Source organism: Lissotriton vulgaris, chromosome 3_2 (genome assembly GCF_964263255.1).
Source record: "Lissotriton vulgaris chromosome 3_2, aLisVul1.2, whole genome shotgun sequence".
NCBI lineage: Eukaryota > Metazoa > Chordata > Amphibia > Caudata > Salamandridae > Lissotriton > Lissotriton vulgaris.
Window position 1 is genome coordinate 144,551,554 of NC_141690.1, and position 17,928 is coordinate 144,569,481.

General features: G+C 44.6%; 1 protein-coding gene across 1 annotated transcript in view; it reads right to left on the minus strand.

The window, feature by feature from the left end:
• The window catches only part of CYTL1 (cytokine like 1), a 67,075-nt gene extending 49,532 nt beyond the window's left edge, over nt 1–17,543 (minus strand). The window contains exons 1-2 of the mRNA XM_086964100.1: nt 17,363–17,543; nt 17,205–17,249 (exon numbers count right to left, since the gene is read on the minus strand). Of these exons, the coding sequence (XP_086820226.1) occupies nt 17,205–17,249; nt 17,363–17,506 (189 nt within the window). The 5' untranslated portion in view covers nt 17,507–17,543. The remainder of the gene's footprint in view (nt 1–17,204; nt 17,250–17,362) is intronic.
• Between the last annotated feature and the right edge of the window lie 385 nt (nt 17,544–17,928).

Sequence of the window (17,928 nt, forward strand, 5' to 3'; positions counted from 1 at the left end):
TTACCTTTGTACGAATCGACTTTCTGATCTTGTTCTCACCGTTCAAAATATATATATGCTGATGTCTAACATATTCTTATTTACATAACCTTACTCTCACATTTCTTTCTTCCCGCCTTCAACTGCGGATGACGTACTTGTTGATGTATCCCTTTTCCTTCTACTACTCTGTATCATTTCTCTGTCTTCTTAAAATCAGCCTTGAAAAAGCCCTGTTTGCTGGCCTCTGGGCAAAACACGTGTCGGCTGTTCCCTTGTTTTCTATGCCTGCCTTTAAATAAAAAGACCACTGCAAACAAAGATCCAACCCTTTGTTGTTTGTATGACGCCCAATACAAGATTGGTGGATTCATTCACCCTATAAATTACAGGAACAAGAAACAAAGCAAAGAACCAATCACTAACACTAATACTTTGGAACAGGTGGTATCTGGTGAAACCACTGTTTTGGTTTGTGCCACAATCTAAATTGGGTCCTGACTAATTGTGCGTGAACCCTGGTATCACCCATGAACTACAACGACTACCTAAACTTCATACACAGGCTGCAATGGCAGGCCTGAGACCTGCTTAAAGAGCTATTGAAGTGGTTGGTACAATGAGTCCTGCAGGCCCCCACTAATAGCATTTAATGTACAGGCCTGTAGTACCACTTTACTAGGGACTTGCAAGTAAATTAAATGTGGCAATTGGGTGTAAGCTAATTCCACCATGTTTTAAGGGGAGGGCACACACACTTTAGCATTGGGTAGCAGTGGTAAAGTGTACAGAGTCCTAAGGCAACAAAAACAAGATCAGCAACAATGGAGGAGTGAGGCAAAAGGTGTGGGGGAAGACCATCTAAGGCTTAGACGTCTTACAACTACATTTGAGATGTTTTATGAACTAGAGACACCATGAAATTGTTTCTATACTCAACATTTGTTGAATTTAGGTGGTGTCAGAAGTGTATGTCCAACCAGAAATAAATTGAAAAATGGTGACGAAGTACAAAAGTGAGATAATTGCCAGCTTTGCTGTGTGACAGTAGGATTAGAGTTATTAAGTGTTTACTGGTTGTTTGTAAACCAAAAAGGACACTCTGAAATACTAATGCCACTAATTTAATTACCATTTCTGTTGCATATAACTGTGTCCCACATGTGGGTTTTAATATACTGTAAGCAAATTGCTGGTTGTTCAAATCAAACACTCTCCTCAAAAACGAGGTAATCCATTGTAAAACAAATAGGTAGAATCTACCCATCAAAGTGGGGAAATTTCTGAAAATAAAGACACTTTGTGGTGAAGTTAAAACAATAAAAAAATATGACATGTGGTTTGAGTGCTTAAATCAGACATAACAAAATGAGATGTCTTGAGGTATTACTCTTTCCTAAAATGGCAGACTAATGAAGCTGATTGGCAGAAACAGAATTGGGTGGACGTATGGCCAGACCTACCAACTTTGGAACTGGGGAACCATGCTCTTGCCCAGGCATCGGCTCAGCATCCTTCCTGTCCTTGACTCAACGCTCGGTGATTCTTGGCATATCATCCAGTTTCACCAGGCATAAAAATGTGCAACATAAACTGGGTTTTATGTAAAGTGCTCTTTTCTAAGGGTCATAAGACAGACATTCTATTCTGCTACAGGGACATATAAGCTACAAGATTTTCGAGGTGACCAGTTCTAACTGGACCTGTCCTGGACCCTTCCTGCTTGTGGAATCTGTTGGACTGCATCCTGACCCCCAAGTGCCGTTCATGAGGTCCTAGAACCCTTGGCTGTGGCTGGGAGGACTTCTTCTACCACTCCTGAACACCTGGCCTGGGACTTAGAAACTTTTCATGTCGAAAACCCTCTAGAGGACTGGGTCAAGCCTGTCAAACCGATACGCCATGATGCTTTGGTGCTGAGCGGAAGATTCAGATTTCTCCCGCTCAGAGATTCTCCACAACAGCATCAAATCTTAATAAAGGGACCTCACAAAGAGCTTATCGAGCCTCATGGAGCTCACTTGGCTGCAGCCTTGCCAAATGAATCAGAGCTAATAAAAAAGACTAAATGCAAAGGAAGAAATCTTGACCATATGAAGGCAATAAAGGTAACCGAATAGCTAGGGGCCTTTTCTTGGTGCAGTCTGTGTCCTGGGTCACATGACTGTAAGCAGTTGGCCTTTGTGTATTCCTCTCAGACAGCCAGACAAAGGGGGTCTCTGTGTTGGCAGGATGAGTGGGGCAGAGCTGTTCACTGCCCGCTTACATTTCAAAGGAGCTGCCTCAGCACACTCAGAAAGAACTTCACACTAGCCTTTTGTCACCCCAGTCACCATGAAGCCTGATCAGAGAGGAAAGAAATTCAAAAAACATCTGTGGGGGGAAACTGGCACCAGGTACAAACTAGGTCCATCAAACACACTCTTCAGTTCACTCCTGGACCTGTGAAGAACATTCAGAAGGCCTGCCCTGCACTCCAGAGGAATGCCCTTCTGCTGGAGGCCTGCCTAGGATCCTCAGAGAATTGTTTTGCTGCTGAGGGACTGCCTTGTTGCCTGAACCCAAGAGTGCCAGAGTGATTCCAAGGGGCTGGCCTCCTGTTCTGAGCTACAAGGATAAAAAAACAACAACCTAAACCCTTCACCTGGACCCAGCCTGAAGTCAATCTGCCCTCTATAGGTGATTGCCACCCAAACCTGAACCCTTGTAAGTGGTACTAAGGATGCCCAAACAGCTTAAATCCCAAACCGCTCGAGGTGCAGCTCCAGCCGGTCTGACTTCACAATAGCTTCCACTACTTTCTGCTACGCAACAGCAAATCCTGTTCAGCAGCTCCTTGCAGAAGGGGCATATGGCCTCTTGGCGCCCTCATTGTTCTGGTATGTTGTTAAAATCATTTGTAGGCGGTTTCATGGCTCTGTGAACGGAGGGCAGCAGAATTGTGGTGGGCAGGACCTTACTCATATGCCTGAGAGAACAGGAGAGTCTTAAGAAGAGATCTGAAGTGGGTATAGGATGTTGCTGATCTGAGTTCCAAGGGCAGGGAGTTCCAGTACTAGTTTTTGCTTGCTGATCTTTATGAGTAGTAGGAATTCTGTTTATGTTGAAGTTCAGCTTCAGACAAGGGCTGGACATCCAGATATGTAGGAGGTAGAGGCAGAACTTGAATATGATGATGCAATCCTTACAAAAAATATAAAATACTCTACACTTTGAACCATTTGCAGTGAGTGAGGAAATTATGGGATACTGACCCTTTTTGGGAAGGTCAGCTGGAATTGTTCCACAATCAAAGTTTCCTTCAATTCTTGTTATTTTCCTTTCTTCTCTTTTCTCATCTTCCTTTGCTTTTCTATATTACTTTTCTTCCTTTGTCTTGGTGTCATTCCATTTGCCTCACACGTATTCATTTTTCTGTGCAATGTGTAGTATTCTCGATCCCTAAACATGTTTCTTTAGTTTGCCCACTTACTACGCTGCTCAATTCTTCCCCTACATGCATTACTCCAAAAGAGGTGTCTGGACCTGCAAAGCCTGTTGAAATGCTCAACGAGGAAGTGATGTTGTTCACTATCCTGTTAGCCACAGAGTAAGATGCCTAGGAAAATTCACTCCATTCCAGGCTAGCACCACCTGTGGTTTGAGAAAGTAAATTAATTGTTTTTGGATTGATCTTGTGTTAATCTTTTGCACTTAATCTCTGTTTTTGAACCTCCACCACCATCCAATTTCATGATCGTTTTTCTGGACCCAGTAAGAAATGTTAATCAGTGTTTATGATTCAAAATGTTAACGCAGACCCTAGATCACCATCACCTGTCTAATGAATATTAATTAGGCAGGTAACTATTTGTGACCCCTGTATTTGGCTTCACACACAAGGATGGTGGCCTGTAAGGAACAATGGGCCATCATCCCTATGTCTGCATTCTCAAATTGGAATCTTATTTTGCATAACAGTCCATCTTGGTTAGAGGAATCAGTGCCTCCTTAAAAAATAATCAAATTTAGGAACCCATTATAGGGAGCAAGTTGTCTCTGAACGACTGCGTTCTTCCCCTGAGGTCACCTGAAACAATTCTCAGAGGGTAAGCCCCCTTTTGCAGATAATCTGTTACAAGCATCTTTGAGGAGTTTCAAACTTTTCAATGGTTTGAAAACACCATTGCAAATTGCAATTAGAGGGGGGTTTATGTTTTCATCTGTGGTCCTGAATTGAAGACGCACTAAGCTGTGGACATTTCATCAGAAACTTTATTTTCATACTGGCATTTGAATTCCAATTATTTTTCTGGCCTGACGGGTTTCGGAACTCCTTTTTCTTAATCAGAGGCTTGCCAACAGCTCACAGAAGCAGCAACACACCCTCCTCTCATCTCTGCATGCTGATAGATAGTTGCTCTCTTGTGGGGCTCGCAGGTGAGTTCCAGTGCGTGTGCAGCTGGGAGTTGTGGTCTGTGTTGTGCCTCAAGAAAATTCCAGAGCACTCACAGAGTTATACAAAATGAGTTATTAATGCAAACACGTTTCGGCATAATGCCTTCCTCAATGCAGTAAACAATTAAAAGCCCAAGCACAGCACAGGGTCCGTTAAATTGTTCAAATGTTGTTCCTATTGGTGGGGCTGCAACCTATAGGTGGATGGCAAAAGCTGCTGTTTAGTTTCCATGATGATGTCAGTGGCTAATGAGATGGCCTCAATAAGCCACAATGCATCTTCCCGAGAAGATATTTAATGGTTTACTGCACTGAGGAAGTCATCACGCCGAAACGCATTTGCATCAATATATATATATATATATATATATATATATATATATATATATATATATATATATATATATATATATATACACACATAATATATATGTATATGATTTATACATTACCCCTAAAGTAAGCCTGACTGCTTTTAGTGGCAAGCTACCTCGGGTTAAGCACAGGTTGATTTATTGACTTTTTGTAGTTCACTCTGCAAGGGATTGTGGCTGTTGCTTGATCAGGGCTCACACCACAGTCAACCAACAACCCCATTTCTCACATAATCAATTCAACATCAATAACCCTCTCTACCATTCTTAAACAAGGGGAAATTCACCACATCCAGTATCTTTCCCAGAAACCTGAGTGCTCTAACCTGGATGTTAAACCATGTTCTGCAGTATGGCTGAGGAACTTATTTTCCAGTTTTTGCTGACAACACACAAATGTTTAATGTGACCATCTTACCTGGATTTGTTAAAGGCCATCTTAAACACACAGCCATTACACCCCTCCTGAGGAAAACCAACAACACATTTGGAAGAACTTCAAAACTACAGATTTTTCCGCAAAGGGAAAGAGAATACTAAGAAACTGCAGAGATTTTACAATCATATCCTCCATGGCATACAATTAGATTTGACGACCTAGTGAGGACTGGAAACCACACTATTTAATATTAAGGAAGACCTACTCTGTGCCATGGATGAGTAGAATCAAGCTGCACTAACCTTCCTTAATCTCTGTATCTCTTAAGTGTAGGGCACTATAGATCTGTGATCTTTTCAAAAGGCTCAAAGAAAGGGTAGGTGTACCAGACACAGGATTACAATTGATTTGCTCCTTCCTTTGAAAAAGAGGCCAACAAGTAGGAATCAGAAGTGAAGAATATGTGATATGCCAGAGAGCTCCTCTCTCACCACCACTTTCAACATTAACATGCTTCCTTGGCCACGCATTCTAGAGCATCATCAGATACATATCAAAATGTATTATGATGCTACCCAAATCAACTTTTGAATGGACAATTCAAGTAACCAAACAAACATCACAGATGCCTAGACTGCATTTTCTGTGTATAAAAGAAAATGTATTTCGTCTAAATGGAACAAGAAGAGAGATCCTTGAACTAGGTGTTCTTCCATTGAAAGAGGTTCTTTTGATAAATGTCAGTCGTTACTTTGCATACTATCACATCATGAGTCAATACATTGTGGTCATTACAAAAGGAGTACCTTCCTATCACATTATTACATCAGGAGTACATGGGGAGTCCTTTTGTATTTCTGGTTAATGTATTTATTTATATATTTTATATAAATATTCAATTTTAATTCAAATGTATCTATATGTTTTAATGATTTAATTTGTTGTAAACTAAATTAATATTTTTTCTAATGTAATTTCAATTTTATATCGTAAACTACCAAACCCGTTAGCCTAAAAACCCCTTACTGTCTCTACATACTACTCGTGAGCCCTATCATCTCCCTACTACACTACACTAAATACTATCTATCCACAGCCTTAAAACTCCTTACTACCTCTAGAGACTACCCATTCCTGGCCCTAAATCCTTCTTACTATCCCTATGTACAACTCATTCCTGAGGTTTAAAAACTCCTCATTACCCATAAACACTACCTATCCATGGGCATAAAAAAGCTTTATTACCTCAATGACTGGAACCAAAAACTCATCATTACCACTCTACACTACCCAACAATGAACCCTCAAACTCATGGCTACCTATATGGAAAATAATAATCCCAAATGTTAATGTTTTTTTAAATAAGTTACTCTATTAGTGAATTAAATTAGCTTAAAATTAAACTGCTTTTTACTTAACAATTCCTCAAATTTAATTTAAATTCCAGCTACAACTTTAAGTTCCCTTACCCTACCAGCAGGGCTATGAAACATTTGCATAATTTGCTTTTGGGTAATTGCGTGAAATTTCAGCAAAATTATGGGATATTACGTGAAATGCAAATATGTCATTTTGTACTACATTTTAGCACAAAAAGCATCCGTGTGTCAATTGTTTTACATAATTTCTGGAATTTTGCCTAACAAACGTAAGGCAAAATGTCCACAATTGCATGAATTGCACCAGTGTAGTTTAAATTTCTCCACACATAGGAACACCCACCCACACAAATAACAATCAAAACGGCCTTACGTGCTAAATAAAAAATCTGTGATTTAAAAGATCGAACTTACTTGCGATGTAAGACTCCGAATGCTGCTGCACGCGTCCCCCACAGGGGGACATCAGCAGGGCAGCCCCCTTAGTGGCCATTAGTCGAAGCACCCACCCCACCTCCAGCCCTTGTAGAGGGGGAGGCCCGGGCAGTGCACCAGCCCCACCATTAAGGTGAATGAAAGCCCACAGCCAGGCACTACCACATACGAGAGAACAGTTAGACACGAGGGTGAAACCTACAAACGGACGAGATAGAGGGACTCATTGGTGAAGCTTAGTCCTTTATAAATGTAAAGCGAGTGAAAAGGGATTTTGAAACAGCCTCCAAATTTGTTTCCATAGAAAATAAGCAATACATGCTCCACAAGGCTTCGCGGTGAACACCAAAAATAGCTCAATATCGCCATCTTCCGACTAGCTGTCAGCTGTTACAAAACCTGGCTAAAGGGAGTTTATTCAATAGAATGCATCTATCTATAGGTGTGAATGGAGCTATTGCTGCCCCTTTAACATTACAGGATACCAACACATATGTAGATCCAAATATGAATTCCAGTAATAGATTCGCTTTCGCATACTGTTCTTACGTGTGGGGTCACTTCTTAGTGTTCGTCTCTGTTACCTCAAACTTGGGGATCTGGTTTGGAGTCCCGGTAGGGACGCTACGTGTAGGAAATACCTTGACTGTACCTTTCCCGGCCTTTGGTCTGGTTTGCAAAGTGTTGTGGCGCCTGGGGGCCCGTTCAGCACTTGAGGCTGTCACTTGGTGTCCGAGGGTTGTAGTGTCTTAATGTTTTCATTCCGGTACGGTGGGCCCCTGTCGAGCGCCAATCTTCGTAGTATATCCGCCTCCTGCACCATGACGCCGGTCATTCTGCCACCAGTGCATCACAGCACCGCACTGGTTCGTTTAGCAAGTACGAGTAGATGAGGAGGAAGCAGAGTTTGGGCTGCCAATTTTGGGGGTTTAAGCCGCAAGGTCGCGTTCATATGTGATTGAGGCCAATTCACTTATCGCTCGCACGTGCCTTTTATGGTTATTGGTAAACCCACTTATGTCTATGCCCCATACGTTTGGGTTGAGTTTGCTCGGGATAACTAGTGGTTTCGGGCCTCAGGGTCGCGTTCACATGCAGTGAATGTAAATGTAAATGTATTGTACTTGTATAGTGCACAGCTACCCGGACCGGGTCCCCTGGCGCTTGTACTCATACCGCTAAGGAACCTTTCCTGGCTTTTCCCTGTGAAATGTCCACTCCTGGGCATCCCCAAGGTGAAGCCAGGCATCCCAGCGCTGTTGGGGCCGTTGTGGAGATTAAGCAAGCTATTGCCCAGAGTTGCAGCGTGGGACCCATGATTAGAATAGGCACCGATGCGAGAAATCAGGTCCGAGGAATTTAGAGCTCAAGACCCCGCCAAGACCTGCCGAGGCGGGAATTGAACCCTGGTCCCGGGCCAGACCTCTGCATCAGGGTTTGCCGCTCTAACCATTGAGCCACACTTCTCCGCTTGAGCCACACTTCTCCGCAGTGATTTTGGACAAATCACTCACCTTGCATGTGCCTTGAATGGTTAATGAGCTATCTGCTCATTTAAGCGCTACTTACTTCGGGGCCAAGTTAGCGCTGCCGACTTTGGTGCTAGAACCAGGGTTCGAGCCTGAGGGTCGCGGCCAAATTAGGTCATTCTGGACAAAGCGAGTAACTCCCACGTGCCGGAATGTGTAATGTATAAACTGTGCTTGAAAGCGCATCATTCTGTGCAGAGAGGATGTGGCCTTACTGCGAAAGCAGTTAACTTTCATGCGGGGACACGGGTTCGAGTGTACTGACGTTCTGCATCCCGCTGCACTATGACAATCATGTATTCACTCTTATTTAAGGCGTTTTGTCGTTAACGCAGACTTTACCCGTAGGTGTAAAGCGGTGAGCGGCCGACTAGGTTGCGGGGGAAGCGGGTTCGGGCCTGGTTTGAGGCCCCGCATCCCGCTATGTATTTCTAGGTAGCGAGCTAGTGTAGGGAGGTTACCCAGACAAGGCATGGCAGCGTGTGAGGTCTTTGCTGACAATGGGAGATGATGGCGCCCTTCAGCAAAAGCGGTCGACTAGGTTGCGGGGGAAGCGGGTTACTGTCTTGTTTTAGGCCCCGCATCAGCCAACAGTCATGTACACGCCTTTTTATGCTTCCTTAGAGCGCGGACCCTACCCTAAGGTGCCAGTGCGTGTCACGATAGGAACGGAAATGTTAGATGAGAGCACTATATGTGAACACATGACAAAAGTAAAAACGTTAAGTGACATGTGTGCAAAGGAAGAAAGTGACATGTGTACAAAGTACAAATGCATAACAAGTACAAGTAGAATAGCCGTTACATAGGCAATGGTGGCAGTTGTGCAAGTTCCGGAACAAATATCAATGTAAGTGGTAGCAAACAGGTGTTACATAGGAAAGTTAAGTGTGCATGTTATAATAGAGTACCAAACACGGGTAGAAGGATTATACTGCACAAATGGCAGACTCTCAAAATACAAGTTCACTGGAAGGCCTCTTCCATAATCAAGGACAAGGGTATTTACTATATTAAGGTCGTCCGGCAGATAATAGAGAGGGCTGACAATAGAATTGTCCTGGCAGGAGAAGTACTTGGAGGCCAGTTTGGTAGGCCACTGAGCGTTGTTTTTTCCTCACACAACTCTTTTTGAGGTGTGTGGCGGCCTAGTTCTAGTAAATGACAAACAGGCGTGGCCTTAGTAGTGTGGCGGCAGTTAGGACCCCTGTACCATTGCAGAATTCAATTGGGTTAGGAGGGGGCAGGGCTTTTATGGGATGGGTTGTCTCAAATGCAGGAACAGCGATGGAGAACAACACACCTCACAGGGGGCAGTTGTTTGGGCATGCTCCGCGTTATATTCAGCACGCGAAGTTCTAGCATATGTATTAAGGGCATGGTATATCACAAGTACTGCATATTTATATGTCCGCCAGTACCCCAAGATACAGGCATGCCCATTTCACACATTCCGTGGGAGGGCTAGCAATTCCAGGGGCTACAAAGCTATCCTAGGCAGGATTGGTTCTACACCCAGGGTCACTTTTGGGCAGCAGGTAGGGTTACCTGGGATATCACTACAGCTATTAAGCAGGAGGGGAACTGGATGGGTCAACACACAGGGGATGCAGGGACTGCCCTGTCTTTACCGACATTGTACACAGTGTCCACAGGGCGATTTTTCATTCATGTAGCACTACATTAGACCTGGTTCACAACATAAATTTGAATGTTGCAGGGGAGAGACCCAAACAAACTTTACCCCTGCCTTGTTAGACCCAGCAATACACAATTGGGTTACTTGAAACGGTCACGTTAGTTACAGCCTCCTATATAGCAAAATAGTTAATTGCTTTGGCCCGGATGCACCAGGGAGCCTCACAATGAGGACAGGATATAGGTTGATTGCACTATAGTGTTAGGGGGCATGCCCCTTTGACATGGAATAAAGGGTAGTTACATGGATATATGTGGCAAATTAGCTCGGGCATATGTTACTAGCAGGCGTTGCTTACGCATCCACTTGATAGGGCGCGGAGGAGTGCACCAGTTACTAAGTGCAGCCAGTAGAATTGTGTTAATAAGCTATGGGAATTCTCCTCTTGTTTAACTCCTCTGAGCGTTGTGTGAAGATATACCTGTTAGCACTAGATATAACATTTCTATCCATTTTGTCATGACAAGCCACCAGTGGCACACAAGGGGGAGGGGCCCAACCCATTTTTCCCGACTAGTTAGTTGCGGGGTACACTCTTGTCACTTGGTAACTTGTAAAAACACAAGGTGAGGTAGTCCAGCCGGACTCCCGTAAGTGCTGTTTTGGCCCGCCACTGCTCTTTTCTGCAGCATGTCCATCGGCGCTCTAATTTAAGGGTGGTTCTTTCTGGTGCGCAGGCACCGTCCCTCAATTGTCACGAAACAGCACTGCCTGGCTTTCAGAGAGGACTGCTACAACGGCCACGGAGTAAGTCAAGAGCATTGGTGACAACTGCCTCTGGATATTGGTTTGTTATTTCCTGGTGTCCAGAATAATTTAGACACTTATTGGCACGCTGTCGCCCAGATGGGGTTGTGTCGCAGCAGGAGGGCCTGCGTTTGATTTGGCGGGGTTTCACTTGTAGGGTCCGATGTGGGCAGCTAATAACCTCAGTCTAGGATGAACTGCTGGGGTCCACAGGCAGTGGAGGGCTTGGCTAGGTGCACTAGCAATCGTTCGGCCTGAGTCAGATTATTTTGGTCGTTATTCAGGATCCAAGGTGGAGAGATCGTAGGCAGCATCTCCACGCCGGGGTACACAGTGAGTAAGTAGTAGTGTCCCAAGTTGCCCAGCTTGATATATACGGTTGGCAATAGCCACCGTAGGTCCAACAAGTGCCCTATCAGGATAACGGGTCAAGAGACAGACATTAATAGTTACTCAGCACGGTGTACTAGAAGGGTGATTGCCTAAGAAGGTCCCAACTAGCCTTATACGCATGTTGGAGACAATTAGTGCCTTGCCTCAGAGGTAAGCCTGGTGTTGGAGGGACGGGATGCCAAGGGAGGTAGCCTGGTCGTCCTTCACAGGTGGGTGATTTCCGCAGTGGCTTAGCCAGCTTGCGGCCAGACGGGGACCTGGTCAACCAAGGTGATCACATAAGGGCTAGCACGCACCAAGTGATGGAGGGTCAAGTCCATTCAAGCAGACAATAACACCTGGCAAATGCCAGGGAGCTAGGCAGTGGGGGTAGCGGCCAGTGAAATTATGGTTGCGGTGCGAGAACATGGGGAGAACGTGGGGTCAACATAGTTTGGCTACAATGTTTGTAGAAGGTTGTTTGGCGGTCCGACTGCCCATAAAAGGGTCAAGGGTTTGCGTTCATGTGGTTCCCCCTGCTACGACATGGACACATGGAAACCTGTTTCTAGGTCACTTATCCCATGGCAGGATAGTCCCCAGGTGGGAAATGGCCGTGGTTGCGCATCGCCAGGGCGGGATAGCTGCTCAAACCAGCTGGGGCCCCCTTTTTTGTTAAGAAGATAAAGGTTAGTAACATAGAAGGGGGTGCTGGGCCCTAACCCCCCTCACAAGTCAGCGGGGGATTTCGGGCTGTAAGGTGTCTTTGAGGGACGGGCTAGGGCATTTGGAGCTGAAGTGGGTGAAACAGCTTTGGCAGGGACACTGGTGGGTCCCCAGCGAATCCACCATGAAAGGGATATAGCTAGACATGTCACCCACTACCTTGTAGTTCAACACCATTACTATCATAAGGATCTAGGGTCACAGGTGGACAACAGGGTCCGGCCAACTGTAGGTGGCACTTCACGAATTGTGCAATGTTTTAGGAGGGACACCTTGCACTACTCCTTCATACCTGCTGTGACCCCATTGCTAGGGGCGCCGGGATAATTTGAACATAACTATGAGGTTGTCCGGTCAATGTGGTTAAGTCGGGATGGATATGTTTCTCCTACACGTGCATGATGCCCTTGAAGCTGTGGGATGCAAGTAGGGGACACAGAGGTGGGGGGCTCTGTCATCGACGGTAGCCTCCTCCAGAGCTGTGGCGGAGTTACAGGGCGATCTGGAGGCAGACGGGTACAGTAAGGGTACCTCTGCGGCACACCGGTACAGTAAGGGTACCTCTGCCTGGCACAGTAAGGGTGCCTGAGCCAAAGACCTGGAGCCGCAGGGAGGTTCTGGGAAAACCACGACGGCGCCCCGTAAGTCCTTCGGGCGGTTGGGGGGCCTGACCAACCGGGGGTGTGCCATACCACACTCCGCCCTGAAAGGGGCAGGAGTATAAGACATGATCATGTGATCCGTAAGGGGATCAGCAAAGGCTGCACTGTCCGGTCGTCGACCCACCGTGCCTGCTGGCTAATAGGGCGGGCGGGGCAGCGAGGGGCTGCCTGCCCTGGATCGCCCGTAAGATAACCCACTAAAACGTCATACTGTTTGTTGTATGGAAATAAACCTGCAGCAGTTCTTTACCCATAACAAAGTGTCCTGTGTAATCATTATATGGGCAAGTGTTAAAATGCAAGGGGGAGCGGATGACAGTGTGGGCACTATGCCGCTGCCCGCGTCCCCCACAGGGGGACATCAGCAGGGCAGCCCCCTTAGTGGCCATTAGTCGAAGCACCCACCCCTCCTCCAGCCCTCGTAGAGGGGGAGGCCCTGGCAGTGCACCATCCCCTCCACCGGCCGGGTGCACCAGTGACGTGCATCCGGGGGAGGGCGCGTTGGGGGGGCAGGACAGGTACTTAGGCCCCAGCCGCCCAGTATGCCACCTCTCTGTCGGCCGTTTGGCCCTCCCGGCTGCTTCCGGTCCGGCCTCTGTTTCGGTCGTCCTGCGCCTGCCTGCCTCGCGGCACCCACCCTATCCTTGTACCCAGCAGCTGGGCAGGGGGCATGCTGATTTGGACGTTCTAATGTTTTCTTTTGTGTTGCAAGCGGAGTTACAGGGAGATCTGAGGCAGACGGGCACAGTAAGGGTACCTCTGCGGCAGACCGGTACAGTAAGGGTACCTCTGCCTGGCACAGTAAGGGTGCCTGAGCCAAAGACCTGGAGCCGCAGGGAGGTTCCGGGAAAACCACGACGGCGCACCGTTAGTCCTTCGGGCGGTTGGGGAGCCTGACCAACCGGGGGTGTGCCATACCACGCTCCGCCCTGAAAGGGGCGGGAGTATAAGACATGATCACGTGATCCGTAAGGGGATCAGCAAAGGCTGCACTGTCCGGGCGTCGACCCACCGTGCCGGCTGGCTCATAAGGCAGGCGGGGCAGCAAGGGGCTGCCTGCCCTGGATCGCCCGTAAAATAACCCACTTAAACGTCATACTGTTTGTTGTATGGAAATAAACCTGCAGCAGTTCTTTACCCATAACAATGTGTCCTTTGTAATCATTATATGGGCAAGTGTTAAAATGCAAGGAGGAGCAGATGACGGTGTGGGCACTATGTCACTTCCACGATTTAATGTAATGACTCCTGATGTAGAGCATTCAAAGTCAAGGTCATATACCTCTTTTGATTGGTTCATACGCTTGGGTTCGCCACCAACCACATGTCAGAAATGTAAAAGCTTTTCAGAAAGACCGCTAAGGTATGCCTTGAAGGCTAAACCATATCTTCTGTTTTCAGTCTCGATGGCCCAGCATCTAAGACTGATGTCACTGGGGCATGACCTGAGATTCATAATTTTGTTTCACATAGTTTATTTAATTTGAGTGAAATAGCTACCTCAAGTATACATGCATTTGGCTATGTGCAGAGCGAGCATGTGCGGCGCCTCTTTGAACATGTCCTATCTGCGCCTGTAATTTTGGAATGTGTGCCCATATTTCGCATCAACCCTTCTGTTTATTAGACTCCATCAGTGTTCTCTGTCTGTGTGTGCCTTATAAGAAAGCCAATGCCATTTATGTTTCTTTTGTATCGTGACACAGTCCTTTCGCCACTAAGTGGTTAATTACTGAACCAATACACGAAGTGGCTAATATTGAACGCATTTCTGGCTTTACTTCCATGGTTATGGCCACACTGACATTGCAACTTGATTATTTTCTCCCTTCCAAATCCAAAGATATGGAATAGGTGAAGAAGCGTTTTACAAACGTGCAGTTACCTGCAAGTGTTACTATATGACAGTAATAGAGAACATATGCGTCATCCCATCATCAAAGTTATGTGAAATAAAAAAATTAAAAAACTGAAAAACAAAGTGTTAGTAAAAGGAAAACAAGGAACAGTGCTTGGTTACAAAAATAAAAGCACTCTGAACTTGGCCGGTGCTGATGGAAGAATGATGGAAGAAAATCCCTGCGGTGTATTTTTGAGCCGCAAGATACACAGCATTTTGTAGTGGATAATAAAGAATGGAGGGAAACTGAAGAAAGCTATGTTTTCATGCATACAACAGGTAGGTGGCTGGATATGTAAGACTCTCTCTAATCAATAAATGACTGTCACATTGTGCCTTACATTGTCACACGGTAAACTGTGCAGAAAGTCTGTTCTTTTACCGTATATGAAGCCCATCACGCATTGTATAGGCCGAGCACAGATTAGGAGTAAATGAACATCAAGCAAATGTTATTTTTATTAGTATACTTCCCGATATTGAAAGCACTCTGGAAACTTTAAATAACCTTCGAAAGATGGACGAATACTTCTCTATCTAATCTTTTCTCTGTTTCCTCGCTATGAAAGATACTATTTATTTAAGCGATTTTAACTTTTTTTTGCTACATGATCGTTTCAGGGCGCTGTAAGTAGCTTAGTTTGAGCCGTGGTTGCAGGTGGAGCCCACCAGCCATCACTTTTGGGGACTGCTTTCCCTCATGAAACTTTGACCAGAGACAAGAGAGTAAAACACAAAAGGAGGAAGAGAAAAAAAGAAAAGCAGTGACAAGGGCAGAAAGCAAGGCCTAAAAGTGAAATAAAGGGGCGGGTTGGTGGAAAAATATTCATGAGGTGAAATCAATAGCAATCAGCCTTGGTATTCGGCAATCCCGAAATACGTCTGCACTGCCTCAGGGCTCCTGGGACAAACTGTGGACACAGTCACGTAATATTTTACACATTTAGGCATTGGCTACAAGCACGCGAGGAGAGCTGATCTAATACTATATATTTTTTTAAATACTTTATTGCCTTTTTTCTAGAGTCCATATAAAAGAATATGGCCAAGTTTCTTAATCGATACTATCTAAATATATAGCACATAAGCAGATGTGCAGTGCAATGTCCTATCTTTTAGTAAAGTTGAGTGTTGGGAACAGCCAATGCCTCCATTATGGCACGATGCCCTTCTCTCAAAAAAGGTAATAAATAGCATCTAACACTCTCCAAACTTGCATTTAAGGTTTATGCTGTGGCGATTTTTCATGATTTTAATAATGCATTTTATAAAGACCATGATGCAAGCTATGACTTGTATGCAGTGAAGCAAAATCACTTTAAAGGGGCCTGTGAGTATTAGCAGAATTGTTTTTCTGAGTAAAGTCACTGTAACATGCAGTCTGTCAAGCAGTAAATTGTGTCTTCTGGTTAGTTTTGCTGTACTGTGAGAATAAATAAAAACATAAATAAATAAATATGTGTGTTCCCTTTGAATTTCCTCATGCTAATGGCAACCCCAAACCAATCTGCGGAGTTTTACCACTGTATGGTCTCCTCGGATTATGAGGTTTGGAAGAACAAATTATGCCGCAAGATTAGCTACATTATGAGGCGAAAATACAAATAATGCCGCACATTCTCCAGCCGTATTAGTTTCATTCATTTGAACTACAAACATAGTTTTTGAGAAATCTGAAAATTATGTGGCAAAAAACAGTAAATACATAATTTGCATTAAACACTCTAGTCACAAAATCACATAGTTCCATCAGCACTCACAACCATCTGTTGTTTAATAAAAAATGAATTAATGAAAGCAAAACAAAACCTAAACATTCTAAATGCAATCAGTGGCTTAAAGAAACCCGCTTTTCTTCCTAACTACCTGGCAATAAGAATGCAATATAAAAAATAAATAATGAGTGACGTGTAATATGGCCCCATATTACTCGCTCAGAGTTTTGGTGACATTTGCAAATCATTCGGCCATCCGCCTTATGGTTTATGATGTCACTAGGACACGAACACACACACACACGCGCACGCACGCACGCTCACACACCTCTTTTCCAGCAAAAATAAATGTGACCCATGGGGCCTCATTTATGAAAGCCTTGCGCCACCGGTGCGTCACTTTTTCCCATGTTAAAAGTGACGCACCGGCGGTGCAAGGCCTTCATAAATAAGGCCCTTGGTATTTAAGTCAAATACATATTGAAAGATTATAAATGTAAATGAAACCAGCATTCATCAATGAAACTATTATGATTATGGAGGGTGACACGTGTGTGGGTGTGATTTCGTGCACTTTTATGTATATATCCATATTTATATACGTTTTCTAGCGTGCTACTAACTTATTTTAACATTTTTTAAGAACAGGTTAACGTGTCTGCTTTTACAAACCCCAACTAAAAAGATCTTAATTTTCAAGCAGTAGAATACATACATTATCAAGGTAATAGTGCTATAGTAAAAACAATTCATATTTTATTAATAAGCAGAATCTCACAACACTTGGAGTCACTCAGCTGCAGCTAGAAAATGCTAATCTAAAAATACCAAACTTGCCTACGAAGGTCCCACATCAAATCGTATACTTACATGTATGTCCAAGTACAGATTAGGAACTGCCTCCATGCAAGGCCCCTATTATACAAATAAAAGCGAAACACATTTCAGCAAGTGCTTTCTTTAATTTAAAAATGTCAAAATAGAGGACAAAACCCCCCCTTTCATATCAACTATTTAAAAATACTCACCACTGGGACAGATTTCTGCAGCATTTGAAAAGTGTCCATGATTTCTTTACTCAGAGTCAAGACTCTGGAATAACACGTCGGAGGAGCAGAAGACGCGCCGAGAAACGCTACGCTCACTACAGCGATGGCGAACAGCAGCCTCATTGTGCGGGAGTATCCGAAACACGCTGTTTCCAGTTCGAAATCCTGCTGAAAAGTGATGGATTCAATGACCGTGTGCATTCATTTATACTGCCCGCGATAGGATGTAAACGGGGGAAAAAGCACAACATTTTGGCCATGTTCCATCACGCTGCTTACTCCTGAGCCTCGGTTTCAAGCAATGCCAAAATCCGTGCATGCCTTAGATTTTCCAATGAAATGAAATGCTGTAAACAAGCACTGGCAAAGTTAATAACCCTGACTTTCGAATTAAAGTGCCTTTTATGTCACTGATGGGTTTAGGCACTCAGTAAGTCATGCGTTCACTTTGTTACGCATCTTTCCACATGTGCAAACATTCATCCACTGAAACATTCATCCACTGACTCATTCTTGCATTCACCCACTTACATAAAGTACCAACA